Source organism: Theropithecus gelada, chromosome 18 (assembly GCF_003255815.1).
Source record: "Theropithecus gelada isolate Dixy chromosome 18, Tgel_1.0, whole genome shotgun sequence".
Taxonomy (NCBI): domain Eukaryota; kingdom Metazoa; phylum Chordata; class Mammalia; order Primates; family Cercopithecidae; genus Theropithecus; species Theropithecus gelada.
Genome location: NC_037686.1, coordinates 25,417,934 through 25,439,193, shown reverse-complemented (window position 1 = coordinate 25,439,193; position 21,260 = coordinate 25,417,934). Strand labels below are relative to the sequence as shown.

General features: G+C 34.3%; 1 protein-coding gene across 3 annotated transcripts in view; it reads left to right on the top strand.

Moving 5' to 3' along the window:
- Nucleotides 1–21,260, top strand: part of CCDC178 (coiled-coil domain containing 178) — a 523,876-nt gene that overhangs the window by 38,511 nt on the left and 464,105 nt on the right. For all 3 annotated transcript variants that reach the window (XM_025365268.1, XM_025365270.1, XM_025365269.1), the window contains exons 4-5: nt 3,915–3,974; nt 11,389–11,478. In XM_025365268.1, the coding sequence (XP_025221053.1) occupies nt 3,915–3,974; nt 11,389–11,478 (150 nt within the window). The remainder of the gene's footprint in view (nt 1–3,914; nt 3,975–11,388; nt 11,479–21,260) is intronic.

Sequence of the window (21,260 nt, the reverse complement as noted above, 5' to 3'; positions counted from 1 at the left end):
CACACATATGACACTAACTTAATCAATAAATGTTGCATGTGTTCTTACTGTTCCACTGTCTGTGCCACACATCTCTTTCTCTCTCCTGTAGCCTCTTTGTTCCCTGAGACACAACAATATTGTACTTAGGCCATTAGTAACCTTACAATGCCCTCTAAGAGTTCAAGGGGAAGGAAGAATTATGTGTCTCTCACTTTAAATCAAAAGCTAGAAATAGTTAAACTTAGTGAGAAAGGCATGTTGAAAGCTGAGATAGACTGAAGGCATAGTCTCTTGTGCCGAGCTGTTAGCCAAGTTGTAAATGCAAAGGAAAAGTTCTTGAAGGAAATTAAAAGTGCTACTCCAGTGAACATATGAATGATAAGAAAACAAAATACCCTTGTTGCTGATATGAAGAAAGTTTTAGTGGTCCGCATAGAATATCAAACCAGACACAACAATCCCTTAAACAAAAGCTTAATCAAGAGCAAGGCCCTAACTCTATTCAATTCTATAAAGGCTAAGAGAGGTGAAGAGGCTGCAGAAGGAAAGTTGGAAGTTTGCAGAAGTTGGTTGATGAAGTCTAAGGAAAAAAGTCATCTCCATAGAATAAAAGTACACAGTGAAGCAGCAAGTTATCCAGAAAATCTGGCTAAGTTAATTGATGAAGGTGGACGTGCTGAACAACAGATTTTCAATGTAGGCAAAACAGCCTTTTATCAGAAGAAGATGCCATCTAGAACTTTTATTGCTAGGGAGGAGAAATAAATGCCTGGTTTCAAAGCTTGAAAGGACAAGCTGAGTCTTTTTGTCAGAAACTAATGCAACTGGTGACTGAAGTTAATGCTTATTTACCTTCCCCAAAATCCTAGGGCCTTTAAGAATTATGTTAAATCTCCTCAGCCTGTGTGCTATAAATGAACCAACAAAGCCTAAATGATAGTACATCTGTTTGTACCTTGGTTTACCGAATGTTTTAAGCCCACTGTTGAGACCTACTGCTCAAAAAAAAAAAAAAAAAAAAAGATTTCTTTAAAATATTACTTCCTCTGACAACATATACATCCAAGAGCTGAAATGGAGATGTACAAGGGAATTAATGTTGTTTTCATACCTGCTAACACAATATCCACTCTGCAGCCTGTGGATCAAGGAGTAATTTTAACTTTCAAGTTTTATTAGTTAAGAAATGCATTTCATAAAGCTATAGCTACCATAGATAGTGACTCCTGTGATGGATCTGGGTAAAATAAATAAATAACCTTGAGGAAAGTGTATACCATTGAGAATATTCATGATTCATGAGAGAAGGTCAAAATACCATTAACAGGAATTTGGAAGAAGTTGCTTTCAACTCTCCTGGATGACTTTGAGGGATTCAAGGCTTCAGTGGAGGAAGTTACTGAAGAAGTGGAAAGAGCAAGAGAACTGGAATTTGAAGTGGAGCCTGAATATGTGACTGAATTGCTGCAATCTCATGATAAAAGTTTCATGGATGATAAGTTGCTTCTTGGGAATGGGCAAAAAAAGTGGTTTCATAAGATGAACTCTATTCCTGTTGAAGGTACTGTAGACATTGTTGAAATGACAAAAGATTTAGAATACTGCATAAACATAATTGATAAATTAACAACAGGGTTTGAGAGAATTGGCTTCCATTTTTGAAAGAAGTTCTACTCTGCATAATATGCTATCAAACAGCATCACATGCTACAAAGAAATCTTTTGTAAAAGGAAGAGTTAATCCATGAGGAAAACTTCATTGTCCTACTTTGAGAAATAGCCACAGACACTCCCACCTTTGGCAACCACCACCTTGATCAGTCAGCAGCCATCAACATTGAGACAAGACCCTCCATCGGTGAAAAGATTATGACTTACTGAAGGCTCACATGATCATTAACTTTTTTTTTCTTTTCTTTTATTTATTTATTTTTTTAAGACAGTCTTGCTCCATTGCCCAGGCTGGAGTGCAATGGCATGATCTAGGCTCAGTGCAACCTCCGCCTCCCGGGTTCAAGCAATTCTCCTGTCTCAGCCTCCCGTGTAGCTGGGACTATAGGTGCCTGCCACCAGCTAAATTAGCCCAGCTAATTTTTGCATTTTTAGTAAAGACAGAGATTCACCTTGTTGGTCAGCCTGGTCTCAAACTCCTGACCTCAGGTGATCCACCCACCTTGGCCAATCATTAACTTTTTAAAACTGAAATATTTTTAATTAAAGTATCTTTTTATGGTTTAGACCTAAACAATATTTAGACAATGTTTAGAAATATTTTATTGTTTTAGACATAATATCACATACTTCATAGACTACAGTATAGTATAAATATAACTTTTCTGTGCTTTTGGAGACCAAACACTTTGTATGACTCACTTTATTGCAGTTGTCTAGAACTGAACTTACAATATCTTGGAAGTATGCTTGTATTCTTGGTGTGGTCATTATTTCACTCTAATGTGTTCCCTCATTCTTCTTGTTACTGTATTTTTCATTCAATAAATATGTATTAACACTTACTATGTCTGGGGTTCTTTGCTACTTGCCAAAAATACAGTGGCTGTAAGTAGATTTACTCCCTGCCCTCATGCAACTTGTGTGTTGAGGGAGAGAGAAGTCATAATTTATCTTGGTAATTTAGGAAAATCATTATGAATGCTGAACTTTGGGATATTCTGTTTTTGCATTTCGTATGATGATTTCCTATTAGCACAAATCTCAATTTTATAATTGTAAATTGTAGATTTTCTAGTGTGAATCTAAATTTTTTAAAAGAATTCTTTGAGATACCTAAAATATTTGTAAAATTATCTGATAGCTTTTTAAAATTTTTAATTTTTGTGGGTATCATATCTTATGGAATATAATTTATTTTCATATGTCTGTTTTTGTATAGAGAAGAAACTGTTTCTTTTCATTGATCTACACATTTATTTCTTGCAACAGTCTTTGAAATATATCCTTAGAATATTAGACATATTCAGATATTTAAAGGACAAGGCCCTCTCTCCACTACAAACACGTGCACATATTTGCCATGATTTTTAGATTTTTTGATATTATTGCTCATTTTTAAAATTTAAAAATAATTATTGAGTCACAAATAAAATAGGCCTAATATTTTTATGGGTTTTTAAACTGGAAAAAAGAGATACTTTTACAATGTTTATATTCCTAATGTGAACCATAATTTACATTCTTGTTTGTTTCAACATTTTTTTATGTTCTAGTAACATTTTATACTACCACAATTTTTTTAAAGCCTAGATATAATTATTAAATGTGTTCCTACATAGGTTATACTTTTGTAACTATAGTGATATGTCTTTAGGGTTTATTTTTATGTCATTGGTGTTGTCAATGCTGTCTTTTATAAAATCATGCTATATTATTTGTGACATATATGTAAACTCTCTTTAATCAGTTTGATTTTGTACTGAGGATTTTCTAGAGATGCAGTTATGACATGCATAAATAATTGCATTTATCTTTCTTCATGTATTGTGTTTTTTCAATAAACTGGGCTATGTCACAAGGCCAATCTTACCATACTGTTGGATTTTTAAAATCCATATATAATATAACGTTGGAAATTAGATTAAACCTTCATTTAAGTTCTCTTGTACACTAAACCGAGAAATTACACAGAAAGCTTCTATTAAAATTGTGAATCTATTTATCATCCCAGAATGTCACCCAAGATGACCTCCCATTTCCTTCCACAGTGTTTTCTGTCAAACACCCTTTTGCAGAGAAACACCATCAAACTTTGTCTTTCTCTTCTACTTACCCCCTCAGTCCTTCCTTATGTAATTTAGCATATATGTCTTTATTCTAATGCTTATTTTCTTCCTGTACCCTTACTAGTGCAATATAGGGCAGAGTATTTGACTCAGGAAGCAAATATTTTACTTATTTTATTTTACCTTTTATAGGTTTAACATGTCAGGAAGTAAAGGCTCTCAGAGAAAAGGCATGGTCAAGGACAAATGAAGGTATCCAAAAGCTACTATATATAATTTTTATCTCTTTTTTTCTGTTACATATTAATTTTTTTCAAAAAATTATAAGCATGAAAATAATTTCAGGCATTCTTCTGTTCTTCCTAATTGATGTTCTGTCAATGAATATAATTGTAACACTTCTTTAAAAAAATACTTACCTATTGCTAGTGTATGTTATATACTCCATTTCCTGTGTTCCCTTTTTCATTTTGAATAATGCATACGTAAGAGTGTACAAACTTAATATGTGGGTTTTTTTTCATAAATGATCATGAGGAAACATCTGTGTCACCTTCACTCACTCCACACATAGACATGCCCGGCGTTTCAGATGGTCTCCCTGTGCTCTCCTGAATAATACTTTATGCCCTCTACTACCTGGGCTTTTGTGGTGCTAATTTCCTTTTCTTTTTAATTTTAACTGTAGTGTTCCATATGTATGCATGCCTAAAGATATAATTTAATTTTGCATGCTTGTTAATTGAAATTAAACTGAGTTAATATATGTATGTTGCTGCCTTTGTTCAACATTACTTGTTATCTTCATCCTTGTTGTTACCGTTTTTGCTCAGTGTAATTTGTGGCTTTCATCCATTTTGCTATACCATTGTCCAATACCATTCATTACATTTTTTGTTATTTTGAATACTCCTAAAAACATCCTTGTACATATGTCCTGTGTGAGTTTCTGTAAGGCATACCTATCAGCAGAACTGATAAGTATATGGTATATCTGTCGTTGACATTATTTGATAATGCCAAATTATGTTCCAAAGTAATGACATGAATTTACAGTGACATAACAGTGTAGGAATATTCAAGTTGCTCCATTTTCTTCCTACCACTTGACATTGTTAGACTTTTAAAGTACTGACAATCCCCATACTATGTAGCAATGTCTTATTGTGGTTTTAATTTAAATTTCCCTGATTATTACTGATGTTGAAAATTTTTTCATGTGCTTTTTTAGCATTTTGAGTTCCACTTTTGCAAATTGACTGTATCTTTGTTCTGATTTTCTAATGAGTCATTTGTCTTTTCTCACATTGATTTTTAGGAATTTCTTGTATAGTATGAATACTAGTTCTAAATCAGTCATATATTTAACTAATTTTTTTTTACATTTATGCCTTTTATTTTTAATCTATTTATATTGCCTTTTGATGCACAAGGGTTCTTATTATTTTTTCAAGTCAAAGCTTTTTACGTATTATTCAAGGAAATCCTAGTCTAAGCTCATGCAGATATTAGTCCAAATCATCTTCTAAGCATTTTGGAGTTTTGACTTTTACACTTAGATTTTTCAACCCACTTGGAATTGATTTTTGTATGTTATTTAAGTTATGGTTTCTACCTTTCTTTTGTGTTTGATTACTTTGACTCTGTACTCCTTATTGCTTTTGAAAAATTATTCATGGGTATTCCATGATGCTTAAAATACAGATGACTTCTTCCAGAGTATATTTGTTTTTGCTTCTGTCAGGAACATAGTGCTGTACCAATATGGCACAGACTTAAAACAAATTCAAGCATAGAGGCTTCGGTGGAGTGTCCAATGTTGAAAACTCAATCTGCAAATTTAAGTGATGAACAGCCAAAGTTTTAATGTCACAGGGGTGAGGTCTTCTGCTTTTGTTTTTATTTTTGGATGTTTAGTGTATACTCAGAGAAAATATCTCTACAATGTCTTGAGTTCTGGTAGAGGCCATTGGGGTCGTTATTTCTGGTTAACCTTTACTCTGAGGCTGTAGCCATTTGCTATCCCAACTTAAAATGAGTTTTACAATTTAGTTGGGAATTAAGGCATTCTAATTTTTTTCTGCTATAGACCCTTTTGAAACCTATTGAAGCTTATACTCTCTGAATGAAAATTTTATTTTTATTATTTGTCATTAAAATTATATTTTAAATATATTATAAGAGGTACCGAAATATTTTGAAACTCGAGTTATTTTTTCCCCATCCAGTTTCACAAATCACTTACATTTTGTCTATGGACCCTGAGACTAGGTTGTCTTTTTATTTTGTAAAACTTACAAGTCATCAAACCCAGCCCAAACTTTCTAGCAATTGTCAATGACTTCTGTGTCAAATGTCATTTTGCATCCTGTGCTCCACTTAAAAGTATAGTTTCTGCTCTTCTTTATATTTTTGTCCTAGTAGTTTGTAACTATCTCGTTCATATATGTGTGTGTGTGTGTGTGTGTGTGTGTGTATATATATATATATAATCCTATTTTCAGTGGAAAAGTAGATCTGATAAACCTAGCCTGCCATTCCAAGAAATATGTGTTATATATAGTATTATTGTGTATTGAATTATGCATTTATAATAAGAGGAATTTTTCTGGTTTATATAATTTAACAAGTTTAATCCTCTTCTGAGTTTTATTTCTTCCCAAATTTGGGAGATAATGTGCTTTAGGACATATTCAAAGAGTGTGCTATTTAATATATATTCCAAGATATGCTTAGGGAAAAAATAATTCTGAGGTAAAATAAAACTGAGAAATTTTGTATAATTTATATTTTTCTTGAAGGTTCTTTTGATGAAAACACTTTGAAAACTCTAACAAGTCTTGCAATGAAAAAACCTTCTTAAGTAATATGTTATTTGAGTATAGAACTGCATCTTTCCATACTTACAAGAATCTCTTGGAATTATATATTGTAAACAGGTTTTAAAGAGTGCTAGTGTAGTTTAAAGACTGGAACTAGAAACAAAGTTTAAATTTTAGTTCTATCACTTACTAACTTTGTCAGCCTGGTTTGGTTCACTACCTTTCTGGGCCACATTTTACTCATGTGTAAAATGAAAATTAATATGTGTTATTGTAAAGATTAAGTATCATAGTATAATAAATATGTTGAAGTCAACTGTCATGTATATATTCAATAAATATTAGTCATTCTCACTTTAATTTGAGATTTTTTCATCTTCATTGGTTTAATAAATTATGGTAAATTTATCCTACAAGATACCATGAAACTGATGTTTTATGTAATGTAATATAATTCTAGTTGTATAATTTACCATTATGTTATAAACTTCTAAGAAGTAAAAAACTACCAATTAAACTATTACACATACCAAACTTGATTTTTAAGATGTATCCTGATGTGACTGATCTTAGTGTGTGAAAAAAAAATTTTCTAACAACTTGAAATATAAAGTTGAATTTGCACTATGGTTTAAAATTGATAAGGAATCTCTCTGTCCTGAGAATGAAAGAAATGTATGTATATGTGTCTCTTTATATATATTTTATATATATGTATATACTTACGTACACACTCATTTAACAAACAGAAATGAAAGCATAGGTCCACAGAAATATTATCCCAGACCATTTATATGGCTTTATTCATAACAGTGAAAACTGAAAACAACCTAAATGTCCATCAGCAGAAAAATAGATTTAAATAAATACTCTGTAGTTATGCAATAATATAATGTGGACCAGTGAAAAAGAATGAGCTGCAAATACATGGAGTAACATTGGTGAATCTCAAAAATATATTGAACAAAGTCAGATAAAACATACTTGATACATTTAATTTCATTATTACAAGGTCCAAGAAAAAGACAAAACTAAACTATAGTGGTAAAAATCAAAATAACAGTTGCCTATAGTAGGCGAGAAACTTTCAGGGGTGATGGAAATTTTTTCTAGCTTGGATGTCATGGTAGTTACATTTATGTACACACTTATCAAAATGCATTAAACTATAAATTTAAGATGGCATTTTCTTGTATGTATGCTATAAAATAAAAAGTAGTGTTTTACTCTAAAACCATTAAAACATTTTTATATATTATAAATACATACACCATACATACATAAGGTTTAAATGCTTGCAGAATGACTTATGTTAACATACACTAACAGTTACAGATAGAATATATGTTAAAGCTCACTAAAGCATAAAATAAGGCATACATATGAAATATTCTCATAGGTATAAAGTATCTGGAAGTACACACAAGAAAATTGTAACGTTAGTTGCCTACTGACAGCCAATCTTGAGTTGTGGTGTTCACTTTTCTTTTGTGTTTGATTACTTTCACTCCGTACTCCTTATTGATTTTGAGAAATTATTCATGGGAAGACCATGATGCTTTCTACTGGATTACCATGGGAGCGAGAATGGCATGGTGACTTTTCAAGTAACTGATGCATTAATTTTCTTTTAAACTTTCAAATTAATTTTAACACAGTTTTATAGTGTATGAAATTTTGTTGATTTTTGTTTTATTTGCACTTAATATTTCCAGTTTTGTTTATTTTATTTTTTAGAGAGAGGGTCTTGCTTTGTTGCTCAGGTTGGGGTGCAGTGACACAGTCATGGCTCATTGCAGCTTTGAACTCCTGGGCTCCAGTGATCATTCTGCCTCAGCCTCTGGAGTAACTGGGACTACAGGTGCATGCCACCATGCCCAGCTTTCCAATTCTATATTTTTAATTCTTCTTTTTAAAGAATCATGTGTTAGGTTTACACAATTCTGATTCTTTCATGTCAGCCTCCGACACAAGAATTTGATTGTGGAAACTTTATTCTTTTAATACTCTGAACATACCACAAAACTGCTACATTGCAAACTCCCCAAATCACTGGTTGGGGTACTGAATGTAGGGATTGGAGTCATCAAGACTCATGCAAGTTGTGGGAACATCCGTTTGAAGATTAGAGTAAAACTAAAGTTCAAAGATAATACTGAGGTCTTAATTATGGGAAAACCTCATCTCATCATCACAGAGTCTGAAGGAAGTGATTAGAGAAGGGGACTAAAGTTGTGGTTACAATGCCAGAAGCTCAGCAGCTTGGAAAATAGGACATTTGCTTCTAGTGCTCTATAGTAAACAAGCCCCTGTGGGTTGGAGTGGCTGATATATAAAGGAGACTTTTTTACAGTTTTAGAATTATTTATTTCTGGCCAGGCATGGTGGCTCACGCCTATAATGCCAGCACTTTGGGAGGCCAAGGTGAGCAAATCACCTGAGGTCAGGAGTTCGAGACCAGCCTTGCCAACATGACAAAACCCCATCTCTATTAAAAATACAAAAAATTATCCAGGCATGGTAGTGCACACCTGTAGTCCCAGCTACTTGGCAGGCCGAGGCAGGAGAATCGCTTGAACCAGGAGTCGGAGGTTGCAGTGAGCCGAGATCACGCCATTGCACTCCAGCCTGGCAACAGAGCAAGACTCCACTTCAGAAAAAAAAAAACTTACTTATTTCCTATGTTTCCCTTTAATGTCTTAGTATACATATATACTTCACTTTTACCAGTATTTGAAATGTTATTTATTTATAATTAAACATTTAAGTTCTGAATGTATTTCTGTTTTAAATACATTAACATTTCTTTACAAAGTGTTTCCTTTTTAATACATATTTTGTATGACATAGAATTCTTCCTTGACATATTTGTTATTTGGAAATATACATTAAATTTCCAAATACCTTTGAATTAACTTTATGTGACAAATTTCTAATTGTACAGTAGATTAGTTGTATAGTGCAGCTAGTTTCTACTTATTAAATTTTTTTGAATTATTGTTGTCTAAGATACCTACTTTTACTACCTTTAAAATGATATAATCTGTATCTTTTTGCGAGTCATAATCTGTGTATCAATATTACCTTATTGTATTCATCATATCCTGTATGTCATTTTGTTATTCTGAACTTCATATGCCACAGATAAATGGCAGTGATTTAGATTTTTCCTCCATATTTTTTTCTCTAAATTTCTGTTTATGTTAAAAAATAAGATTTTTAAATATAATGTGCTGTTTTATTACACACATATAGATTTTTTTATTATTATCTATAACTTCAGTTGTAAAGTAATAACTCTTAGTGTTGTTGAGCTTAAGTTCTAGATTTGTTCATATTTAGTCACGTTAAGTTTTCTTTTTCAGAAAATAATTGTATGTATTTTATTTATAATTTTTTTCTGTATTATTTTATAATTGGTTCTTTTTAGGTAAATTTAGTCATTTATATATTATAATAGTTATTTGATTAGCACTATCTTTTATCATTTTTATATGTTTCGAACAATTTCCTATTATTGAATATTTTTGCTATAAACTTACTTTTGCCTTCTTTTATGCTTTCTTTAATGCTTTAGTGAGCTTTAACATAAATATTCTATCTGTAACTGTTAGTATATATTAACATAAGTTATTCTGCAAGCATTTAAACCTTATATTTATATATGTATGTATTTATAATATAAAAATGGTTTTAAAGTAAAACACTTTTATTTTATAGCATATATACAAGAAAATACCATCTTAAATTTATAATTTAATGCATTTTGATAAGTGCATACATAAATGTAACTACCATGCCCTTCAAGCTAGAAAAAATTTCCATCACCCCTGAAAGTTTCTCGCCTACTATAGGCAACTGTTATTTTGATTTTTATCACCATAGCTTACTTTCGTCTTTTTCTTGGACCTCATAATAATGAAATTAAATATATCAATATATTTTTGAGATTCACCAATATTACTCCATGTATTTGCAGCTCATTCTTTTTCACTGGTCCACATTATATTATTGCATAACTACAGAGTATTTATTTAAATCTATTTTTCTGCTGATGGACATTTAGGTTGTTTCCAGTTTTCACTGTTATGAATAAAGCTATATAAATGGCCTGGGATAATATTTCTGTGGACCTATACTTTCATTTCTGTTTGTTAAAAGCTTAGGACTGGAGTTGCTGCATTGTAGTGTAGATATATTTAGCTTTATAAGAAAATGTCAAATAAATGATAATATATTTTTATGTTTTAGACTTTTGAAACACTTCCTCAGAGATTGTAAAATAAAACATTTCCCCTCTCTCTACCTGTCCTCTTTCTAAAAACAACAGTCTCTTAGTCTAGCAATTATAAATCCTACATATCTTATGTATTTATAATTATAAATCCTACATAACTTATACAGGATATATAATTGTAAATAAATCCTACATATCAATAGTTAACATAGTTAAGATATATATATGTGTGTGTATATACACACACACACACACACACATCTCATTTTTAAAAAAATGGTGACAAAGCTTACACACAAATCTCTGCCTTGCTAATTTTCACATAGTGTATCCTGGATACATTCTATATCAACACATAATGACTTACCTGTTTGTTTTTAACAGTCTCATGCTATTTTGAATACCTTCTTATGAAAGAGTCAATTGAAGAGCAGAGAGAAAATATCTGAAGATACGATACTGTGGGTTTTGATTAATATTTGTATCATAGTTGTTTTTCTTTTAAGGAGAGCACTTCCGTAACATAGTTTTTACATGGTGGTGCTTATTTTAAAATTTTCTATAATATTAACTACTCACTAAAATATGTGTTTTTTCTTTTTAAAAGACAATGCCACGTCTCAGAGTTTGGTTCTATATGGAGCCTCTAAGGAGAACAGTGAAAGTTTTCATGAAAGTAAAATGACAAATACTGAAGGTGAGGACTGAACGTAAATCATATAGTAAACTATATAAGCTATATTTATACTCCCTCATTAGTTTATGATGTCAATACTGTTTCTATTTTGAACTAAATCCTGCATATCATTAATAGTTAACATAGTAAAGATATATAATAGTAAAGATATAAGGTAGTATATTGTATCAATAGTATATTGTTAACATAAAATCTGGGTTTATGATTGCTATGTAATTTCAGAAATGTATGAATTTTAAAATAAATTCTTAATCACCCAAGCTGTGACTGGCCTGTTCTAGATAGAACATTTACAGTTCATTGAGGACATGTTTCTTAGAATAAAAAGAAGACAAATGTTTTGGGGGTGTATTTTTCATTTTTTAAATAATCATTTTATTTTATTTTCTTAAGTTCCAGGGTACATGTGCAGGATGTGCAGGTTTTTTACATAGGTAAACACATGCCATGGTCAATCCATCACCTAAGTATTAAGCCCAACATGCATTAGCTCTTTTCCCTAATGCTTTCCCCCACCCCGCCCTCCCCCTGCAGGCCCCAGTAAGTGTTCTTCCCCTCCCTGTGTCCATGTGCTCTCGTTGTTCAGCTCCCACTTATAAGTGAGAACATGTAGTGTTTGGTTTTCTGTTCCTGCGTTAGTTTGCTGAGGATAATAGCTTCCAGCTTCATCCATGTCCCTGCAAAGGACATGATCTCGTTCCTTTTTATGGCTGCATAATATTCCATGGTGTATATGTACCACATTTTCTTTATCTAATCTATCATTGATGGGCATTTGGGTTGATTCCATGTCTTTGCTATTATGAATAGTGCTGCAATGAACATAACTCATGCATGTATGTTTATAATAGAATGATTTATGCTCCTTAGGTTGTATACCCAGTAATGGGATTGCTGGGTCAAATGGTATTTCTAGTTCTAAATCTTTGAGGAATTGCCACTGTCTTCCACGGTGATTGAACTAATTTATGCTCCTACCAACAGTGTAAAAGAATTATTTCTCTGCAACCTCACTAGCATCTGTTGTTTCTTGACTTTTTAATAATTGCCATTCTGACTGGCATGAGATGGTATCTCATTGTAGTTTTGATTTGCATTTCTCTAATGATCAGCGATGTTGACCTTTTTAAAATATATTTGTTGGCCACATGTATGCCTTTTTTTTGAGAAGTGTCTGTTCATATCCTTTGCCTATTTTTTTAACGGGTTGTTTTTTTCTTGTAAATTTGCTTAAGTTCCTTGTAGATTTTGGATATTAGACCTTTGTCAGATGGATAGATTGCAAAAATTTTCTCCCATTCTGTAAGTTGCCTGTTCGCTCTAATGATACTTTGTTTTGCTGTGCAGAAGCTCTGTAGTTTAATTAGATCCCATTTGTCAATTTTGACTTGTTTCAATTGCTTTTGGCGATTTCATCATAAGGTCTTTCCCCATGCCTATGTCCTGAATGGTATTGGCTAGATTTTCTTCTAGGGTTTTTATAGTTTTGGGTTTTACATTTAAGTCTTTAATTAATCTTGAGTTGATTTTTGTATAAGGTATAAAGAGGGAATCCAGTTTCAGTTTAATGCATATGGCTAACCAGTTCTCCCAGCACCATTTATTAAATAGGTAATCATTTACCCATTGCTTGTTTTGTCAAGCTTGTCAAAGATCAAATGGTTGTAGATGTGTGTTTTTATTTCTGAGTTCTCTATTCTGTTCTGCTGGTCTATGTGCCTATTTTTGTACCAGTTCCATGCTGTTTTGATGACTGTAGCCTTATAGTATAGTTTGAAGTCAGGCAGCATGATACTTCCAGGTTTGTTTTATTTCTGGCTTAGGATTGTCTTGGCTATGTGAGGTCTTTTTTGGTTCCGTGTGAATTTTAAAATAGTTTTTTCTAATTCTTTGAAGAATGTCAGTGGTAGTTTAATGGAAATAGTGTTGAATCTATAAATTGCTTTGGGCAGTATGGTCATTTTCATGATATTGATTCTTCCTATCCGTAAGCATGATACACTTTTCCATCTGCTTGTATCCTCTCTCATGTCCTTGAGCAGTGGTTTGTATTACTCCTTGAAGAGGTCCTTCATTTCCCTTGTTTTCCTGGGTATTTTATTCTCTTTGTGGTAATTGTGAATGGGAGTTCATTCATGATTTGGCTTTCTGACTGTCTGTTGTTGGTGTACCGGAATGCTTGTGATTTCTGCACATTGATTTTATATCCTGAGACTTTGCTAAAGTTGCTTATCAGCTTAGGAAGCTTTTGGGCTGAGTTGATGGGGTTTTCTAGATATAGATCATGTCATCCTCAAACAAAGACAATTTGAATTCCTCTCTTCTTATTTGCAAACCCTTTATTTTTTACCTTGCCTGATTGCCCTGGCCAGAACTTCCAACACTATGTTGAATAAGAGTGGTGAGTGAGGGCATCCTTGTCTTGTACCCATTTTCAAGGGGAATGCTTCCCATTTTTGCCTGTTTAGTATGATATTGAATGTGAGTTTGTGATAAATAGCACATATTATTTTGAGGGATATTCCTTCAATATCTCACTTATTGAGTTATTTACATGAAGGGGTGTTGAATTTTATCAAAGGCCTTTTCTGCATCTATCGAGATAATCATGTAGTTTTTGTCTTTAGTTGTGTTTACATGATGAATTACATTTATTGATTTGCGTATGTTGAACCAGCCTTGCATCCCAGGGATGAAGCCGACTTGATCATGGTGGATAAGCTTTTTGATGTGCTGCTGAATTTGGTTTGCCAGTACTTTACTGAGATTTCTGCATAGATGTTCATCAGGGCTATTGGCCTGAAGTTTTTGTTGTTGTTGTTGTATCTCTGGTGTCAGGATGATACTGGCCTCATAAAATGAGTTAGGGAGGAATCCCTCCTTTTCAATTGTTTGAATAGTTTCAGAAGGTATGATAGCAGCTCCTCTTTGTACTTCTGATAGAATTCAGCTATAAATCCATCTGAATGTAGGCCTTTTTTTAGTTGGTAGGCTATTTATTACTGCCTCAATTTCAGAACTTGTTATTGGTCTATTTAGGGATTCAAATTCTTCCTGGTTCAGTCTTGGGATGGTGTATGTGTCCAGGAATTTATCCATTTCTTGTAGATTTTCCAGTGTATTTGCATAGAGGTGTTTATAGTATTCTCTGATGGTTCTTTGTATTTCTGTGGGGTCAGTGGTGGTATCCCGCTTATCATTTCTGATTGTGTTTATTTGGATCTTCTCTCTCTTTTTTTAAAATCAGACTCACTAGCAGTCTATTCTATTGATTCTTTTTTTAAAAAAAAAAAAAAAAAAAAACAGCTCCTGGATTCATTGATTTTTTTTTGGAAGTGATTTTTTTGTGTTTATCTCTTTCAGTTCTGCTCTGAGATTGGTGATTTCTAGTCTTCTGCTAGCTCTGGAGTTTGTTTGCTCTTTGTTCTCTAGTTCGTTGAGTTGTGATGTTAGGGGGTTGATTTGAGATCTTTCTAGCTTTTTGATGTGGGCATTTAGTGCTATAAATTTCCTACTTAGCACTGCTTTAGCTGTATCACAGAGATTCTGATACATTGTTGCTTTGTTCTCATTTGTTTCATAGAACTTCTTGATACCTGTCTTAATTTCATTATTTACCAGGAGTCATTCAAGAGCAGGTTGTTCAATTTCCATGTAGTTACGTGGTTTTGAGTGGGCTTTTTAATCTTCAGTTCTCATTTGATTGCACTGCGGTCTGAGAGAGTGTTTGTTATGATTTCAGTTATTTTGCATTTGCTGAGGAGTGTTTTACTTCCAATCATGTGATCAATTTTAGAGTAAGTGCACTGAGAAAAATTTATGTTCTCCTGTTTTTTGGGTGGCAAGTTCTGTAGACATCAATCAGGTCCACTTGGTCAAGAGCTGAGTTCAAGTCCTGGATCTTTGTTAATTTTCTCTCTCAATGATCTGTCTAATACTGACCGTGGGTTATTAAAGTCTCCCTCTATTATTGTGTGGGGGTCTAAGTCTCTTTGTAGGTCTCTAAGAACTTGTTTTATGGATCTCAGGGCTCCTATATTGGGTACATATATATTTAGGATAGTTAGCTCTTCTTGTTGAATTGAACCCTTTAACATTATGTAATGCCCTTCTTTATCTGTTTTGACCTTTGTTGGTTTAAAGTCTAGTTTTTCAGAAACTGTGATTGCAACCTCTGCATTTTTCTGCTTTCAATTTGCTTGGTAAATTTTCCTCTGTCCCTTTATTTTGAGTCTATGTGCATCTTTGCATGTGAGATGTGTTCTTTGAATACAGCACACTGATGGGTCCTGTCTTTGTATCCAGCTTGCCATTCTGTGTTTCTTAATTGGGACATTTAGCCCATTTACATTTAAGGTTAATATTGTTATGTGTGAATTTAATCCGTCATCATGATGCTGGCTGGTTAATTTTGCAAACTTGTTAATATAGTTGCTTCATAGAGTTGTTGTTCTGTGTACTTCAGTGTGTTTTTGTAGTGGATAGTAATAGTGCTTCCTTCAGGAGCTCTTGCAAGGCAGACCTGGTGTTCACAAAATTCCTCAGCAGTTGCTTGTCTAAAAAAAGATTTTATTTCTCCTTCACTTATGAAACTTAGTTTGGCCTAATATGAAATTCTGAGTTGGAGTTTCTTTTTTTAAGAATGTTGAATGTTGGCCCCCAATCTCTTCTGGCTTTTAGGGTTTCTACTGAGAGGTACACGGTTAGTCTGATGGGCTGCCCTTTGTGGATGACCTTGCCTTTCTCTCTGGCTGCCCTTAACAATTTTTCCTTCATTTTTACCTTGGAGAATCTGATGATTGTGTGTCTTGGGGGTAAATCTTTTCATGAAATATCTTACTGGGGTTCTCTGGATTTCCTGGATTTGAAAATTGGCCTGTCTTGCTAGATTGGGTAAGTTCTCCTGGATGGTATCCTGAAGTGTGTTTTCCAACTTGGTTCCATCCTCCCCATCTCTTTCAGGTTCTCTAATCAGTCATAGGTTCAGTCTTTTTACATAGTCCCATAGTTCTCAGAGGTTTTGTTTGTTTAATTTCTTTCTTTTTTATCTGATCTTGTTTGTCTGCCTTATTTCTGCAAGAGAGTCTTCAAGCTCTGATATTCTCTCTTCTGCTTGGTCGATTCAGCTATTGATACTTACGTTTCCATCATGAAGTTGCCGTGCTGTGTTTTTCAGCTCCATCAGGCCATTTATATTCCTCTCTAAACTGGTTATTCTAGTTAACAGCTCCTGTAATCTTTTATCATGGTTTTTAGCTTCTTTGCATTGGGTTAGAAGATAATCCTTTAGCTCAGTGAAATTCATTATTACCCACTTTGTGAAGTCTACTTCTGTCAGTTCATCCGTCTCACCATTGGCCCCATTCTGTGCCCTTGCTGGAGAAGTGTTGTGTAAAAATTATTCAGAGGAGAAGAGGCATTCCAGCTTTGAGGATTTTCAGTGTTTTTGCATTGACTTTTCTTCATCTTCATGGATTTTTCTACCATTGATCTTTGAGGCTGATAAACTTTGGACGGGGATTTTGTGGGGTCTCTTTTGTTGATGTTGTTGTTGCTTTTTGTGTGTTTTTCTTCTAATAGTCAGGCCCCTCTTATGCAGATCTGCTGCAGTTTGCTGGGTGTCCACTGCAGACTCTGTTTGCCTGGGTATCACCAGTGGAGGGTGCAGAATAGCAAAGATTTCTGCCTGCTCTTTCCTCTGGAAGCTTTGTCCCAGAGGGGCACTGACACTGACCAGATGCCACCCAGAACTCTCCTGTATGAGGTATCTGGCGACCCTAGTTGGGAGGTCTCATCCAGTCAGGAGGCGTAGGGGTCAAGGTCCCACTTGAGGGGGTCGTCTGTCCCTTAGTGGCTGTCCCTTAGTGGAGCTGGTGTGCTGTGCTGGGGGAATCCCCCTTGTCAGGATCAGCTGATCTCTTCAGAGCAGCCAGGCAGGAAATACTAAGTCCACAGAACCTGAGACCACAGCCACCCCTTCCCCAAAGTGCTCTTTCCCAGGGAGATGAGAATTATGTCTGTAAGCCCCTGACTGGTGCTGGATCACCTGCAGAGAGACCCTGTCTATGCCCAGTGAGGAGGGATCTAAAGAAGCAGTCTGGCCACAGCTGCTTTGCTACACTGTAGGGAATTCAGCCCAGTCCAAATGTCCTCATCTATAAATGACCGCTCTAGGAGTGTCTGCCTTATGTGGTTGAGATAAGGACTGAAATACACCCTGGTCTCCTGCAGTACCCTCAGGCTTATTAGGGTGCGGAAAAAAACCGCTCCCTGGTAAATTTGAGGTCATAGTGGTTCTGTGCTCTCGAACCCTGTTTTCTGTTGTTTAAGATGTTTATCAAGACAATACATGCACAGCTGAGCATAGACCCTTAGCAGGTGTTTTTTGATTTTGCCCTTTGCCTTGTGATCTTTATTGGCCGCACAAGCATGTGATCTTTGTTCTCCTTTTTGCCCTTTGGAGCATGTGATCTTTGTGACCTATTCCCTGTTCATACACCCCATCCCCATTTGAAATCCTTAATAAAAACCTGCTGGTTTTGCAGCTTAGGTGGGCATCATGCTCCTACCAATATGTGATGTCACCCCCAGAGGCCCAGCTGTAAAACTCCTCTCTTTGTACTCTTTCTCTTTCTCAGCCAGCCGACACTTATGGAAAATAGAACCTATGTTGAAATATTGGGGGCGTGTTCCCCCGATACCCATGGAACATACTCCAAGATTGAACACATGCTCAGCCATTAAGCAAGTCTTGATAAATTTTTAAAAATCAAAATTATATGAACCATACTCTCAGGCCACAGTAGAATAAAACTAGAAATAGAGTCTGGGTGGATTGCTTGAGTCCAGGAGTTTGAAACCAGCCTGGGCAACATGGTGAAACCCTATCTCTACAAAAGATAAAAAAATTAGCTGTGCATGGTGTCACATGTATATATTCCCAGCTAATTGGGAGGCTGAGGTGGGAGAATCACTTGAGTCCCAGAGGTCAAGGCCGCAGTAAGTTGTGATCATGCCACTGTACTCCAGCCTGGGCAACAGAGCAAGACTCTGTCTCAAATAATGTAAAAATAATAAAAATAGAAATCAATACCAAGATCTCTCAAAACCACACAATTACATAAAAATTAAACAAATTGCTCCTGAATGACTTTTGGGTAAACAGTGAAATTAAGGCAAAAATAAAAAAGTTATCTGAAAATAAATGAAAACACAACATACCCAAATCTCTGGGATGCAGCAAAAGCAGCATTAAGAGGAAACTTTGTAGTGCAAAATGCCCACCACAAAAGTTAGAAAGATCTCAAATTAACAATCTAACATTACACCTAGGGGAACTGGAAAAACAAGAACAAATGACTCCAAAATTAGCAGAAGAAAAGAAATAACTAAAATTGAACAGCAGTGAATGAAATTGAGATCCAAAAATCTACCCAAAGAATCAATTAAACCATAAGTTGGTTTTTTGAAAGGATAAACAAGATTGATAGACCACTAGCTAAATTAACAAAGAAAAAAGAGATATGACACAAATAAGCACAATCAAGAACAACAAAGGTGAAATTACAACTGATGCCACAGAAATACAAAAGATCCTCAGAGACTATTGTGAACATCTCTAGTCACACAAACTAAAAAAGCTGGAAGAAATGAATAAATTCCTAGAAACACATAGTCTCACCAGATTGAATCAGGAGTAAGTTGAAACTCTGAACAGATCAATATTGAGTTCTGAAATTAAATTGGTAGTAATAAGCCTACCAACCACCAAAAGCCCCAGACCAAGTTGATTCAAAGCTAAATTCCACCAGCCATACAAAGAAAGGCTGGCACCAATCCTACTGAAACGATTACATAATATCAAAGTGGACTCCTCCCAAACTAATTCTACAAAGCCAACATCACCCTGGTACCAAAACCTTGCAAAGACACAATGAAAAAAGAAAACAACAGGCTGATATCCTTGATGAACATAAATACTAAAATCCTCAACAAAATACTAGCAAACTGAATTCAGCAGCACATCAAAAAGTTACTTCACCATGATCAAGTAAGGCTTTATTCCTGGGATGCAGGTTTGGCTCAACATATGCAAATCAGTAAAGTAATTCACCATATAAATTGAATTAAAAACAAAAGCATTATGATCATCTCAATAGATGCGGGAAAAGCTTTTGATAAAATCCAACATCACTTTATGATAAAAATGTTCAAGAAACTAGGCATAAAAGGAATATACCTCAAAATGATAAGAGCCATCTATGACAGACCCACAGCCAGCATCAGACCGAATGAGCCAAAGCTGGAAGCATTCCTCTTTAGAACTGGAAGAAGATGAGCATGCCCGTTCTGACTACTCCTATTCAACATAGTATTGGAAGTCCTTGCCATAGTAATCAGGTGAGAAAAAGAAATAAAAGGCATCCAAACAGGAAGACGTCAAAAAGAGGTCATTGTTCCTTTGCTGACAATATGATTGTATACCTAGAAAACCCTAAAGACTCTACCAAAAGGCTTCTAGAACTCATAAGTGGTAAAGTTTCACAGTACAAAATTAATGTACAAAATTCAGCAGCAATTCTATATGTATTTCCAAGTCACAAGATAACAAAATACCTAAGAATGCCTCTAACCAGGAGGTGAAAGAGCTCTACAAGAAGAACTACAAAACACTGCTGAAAGAAATCATAGATGACACAAATAAATGGAAAAATATTCCATGTTCCTGGATTGAAAGAATCAATGTCAATTAAATGGCCATATGGCTCAAAGCAATCTACATATTCAATGCTATTTCTATAAAGTTACCAATGTAATTTTTTACAGAACTAGAAAAAACTATTTTAAAATTCATACAGAACCAAAAAATAACTGAAACAGTCTAAGCAATTCTAACCAAAAAGAACAAAGCTGGAGTCATCATTGTACCTGTCTTTATACTACATGGCTACAGTAACTAGAACAGCATGGTGCTGTTTTAGTGTGGATCTATATATCCACAAAAAATGGATATATAGATCAATAGAACAGAATGGAGAACCTAAAAGTAAAACCTCACACCTGCATCCATCTCATTTTTGTCAAAGTCAACAAACATAAGCAATGGGGAAAGGATTCCCTGTTCAATAAATGGTGCTGAGATAGCTAGCTAGGCATACGCAGAAGATTGAAATTGGACTCCTCCCTTTCACCATATACAAAAATTGACTTAAAATAGACTAAAGATTTAAATGTAAGACTTCAAACTATAAGAATCCTAAAAGAGAACCTAGGAAACACCATTCTGGATATCAGTCTTAGGAGAGAATTAATGACTAAGTCCTGAAAAGCAATTACAACAAAACAAAACATCGACAAGTGGGATTTAATGAAACTAAAAGCCTTTTGGACAGCGAAAGAAACTATCAACAGAGTAGTAAACAGACAACCTACAGAATGGGAGAAAATATTCACAAACTATGCATCTGACAAAAGCCTAATATCCAGAATCTATAAGGAACTTAAAACATGTTACAAGCATGAAACAACCCCATTAAAAAGTGGACAAAAGACATAAACACTTTTCAAAAGAAAACGTACACATGGCCAACAAGCATGTGAAAAAATGTTCAACATCACTAATCATTAGAGAAATGCAAATGAAAACCACAATGAGATAGTATCTCATAGCAGTCAGAATGGCTATTACTAAAAAGCCAAAAACAACAGATGCTGTCAACTCTGCAGAGAAAAGAAAATTGTTACACACTGTTGGTGGGAATGTAAATTAGTTCAGCCACAAT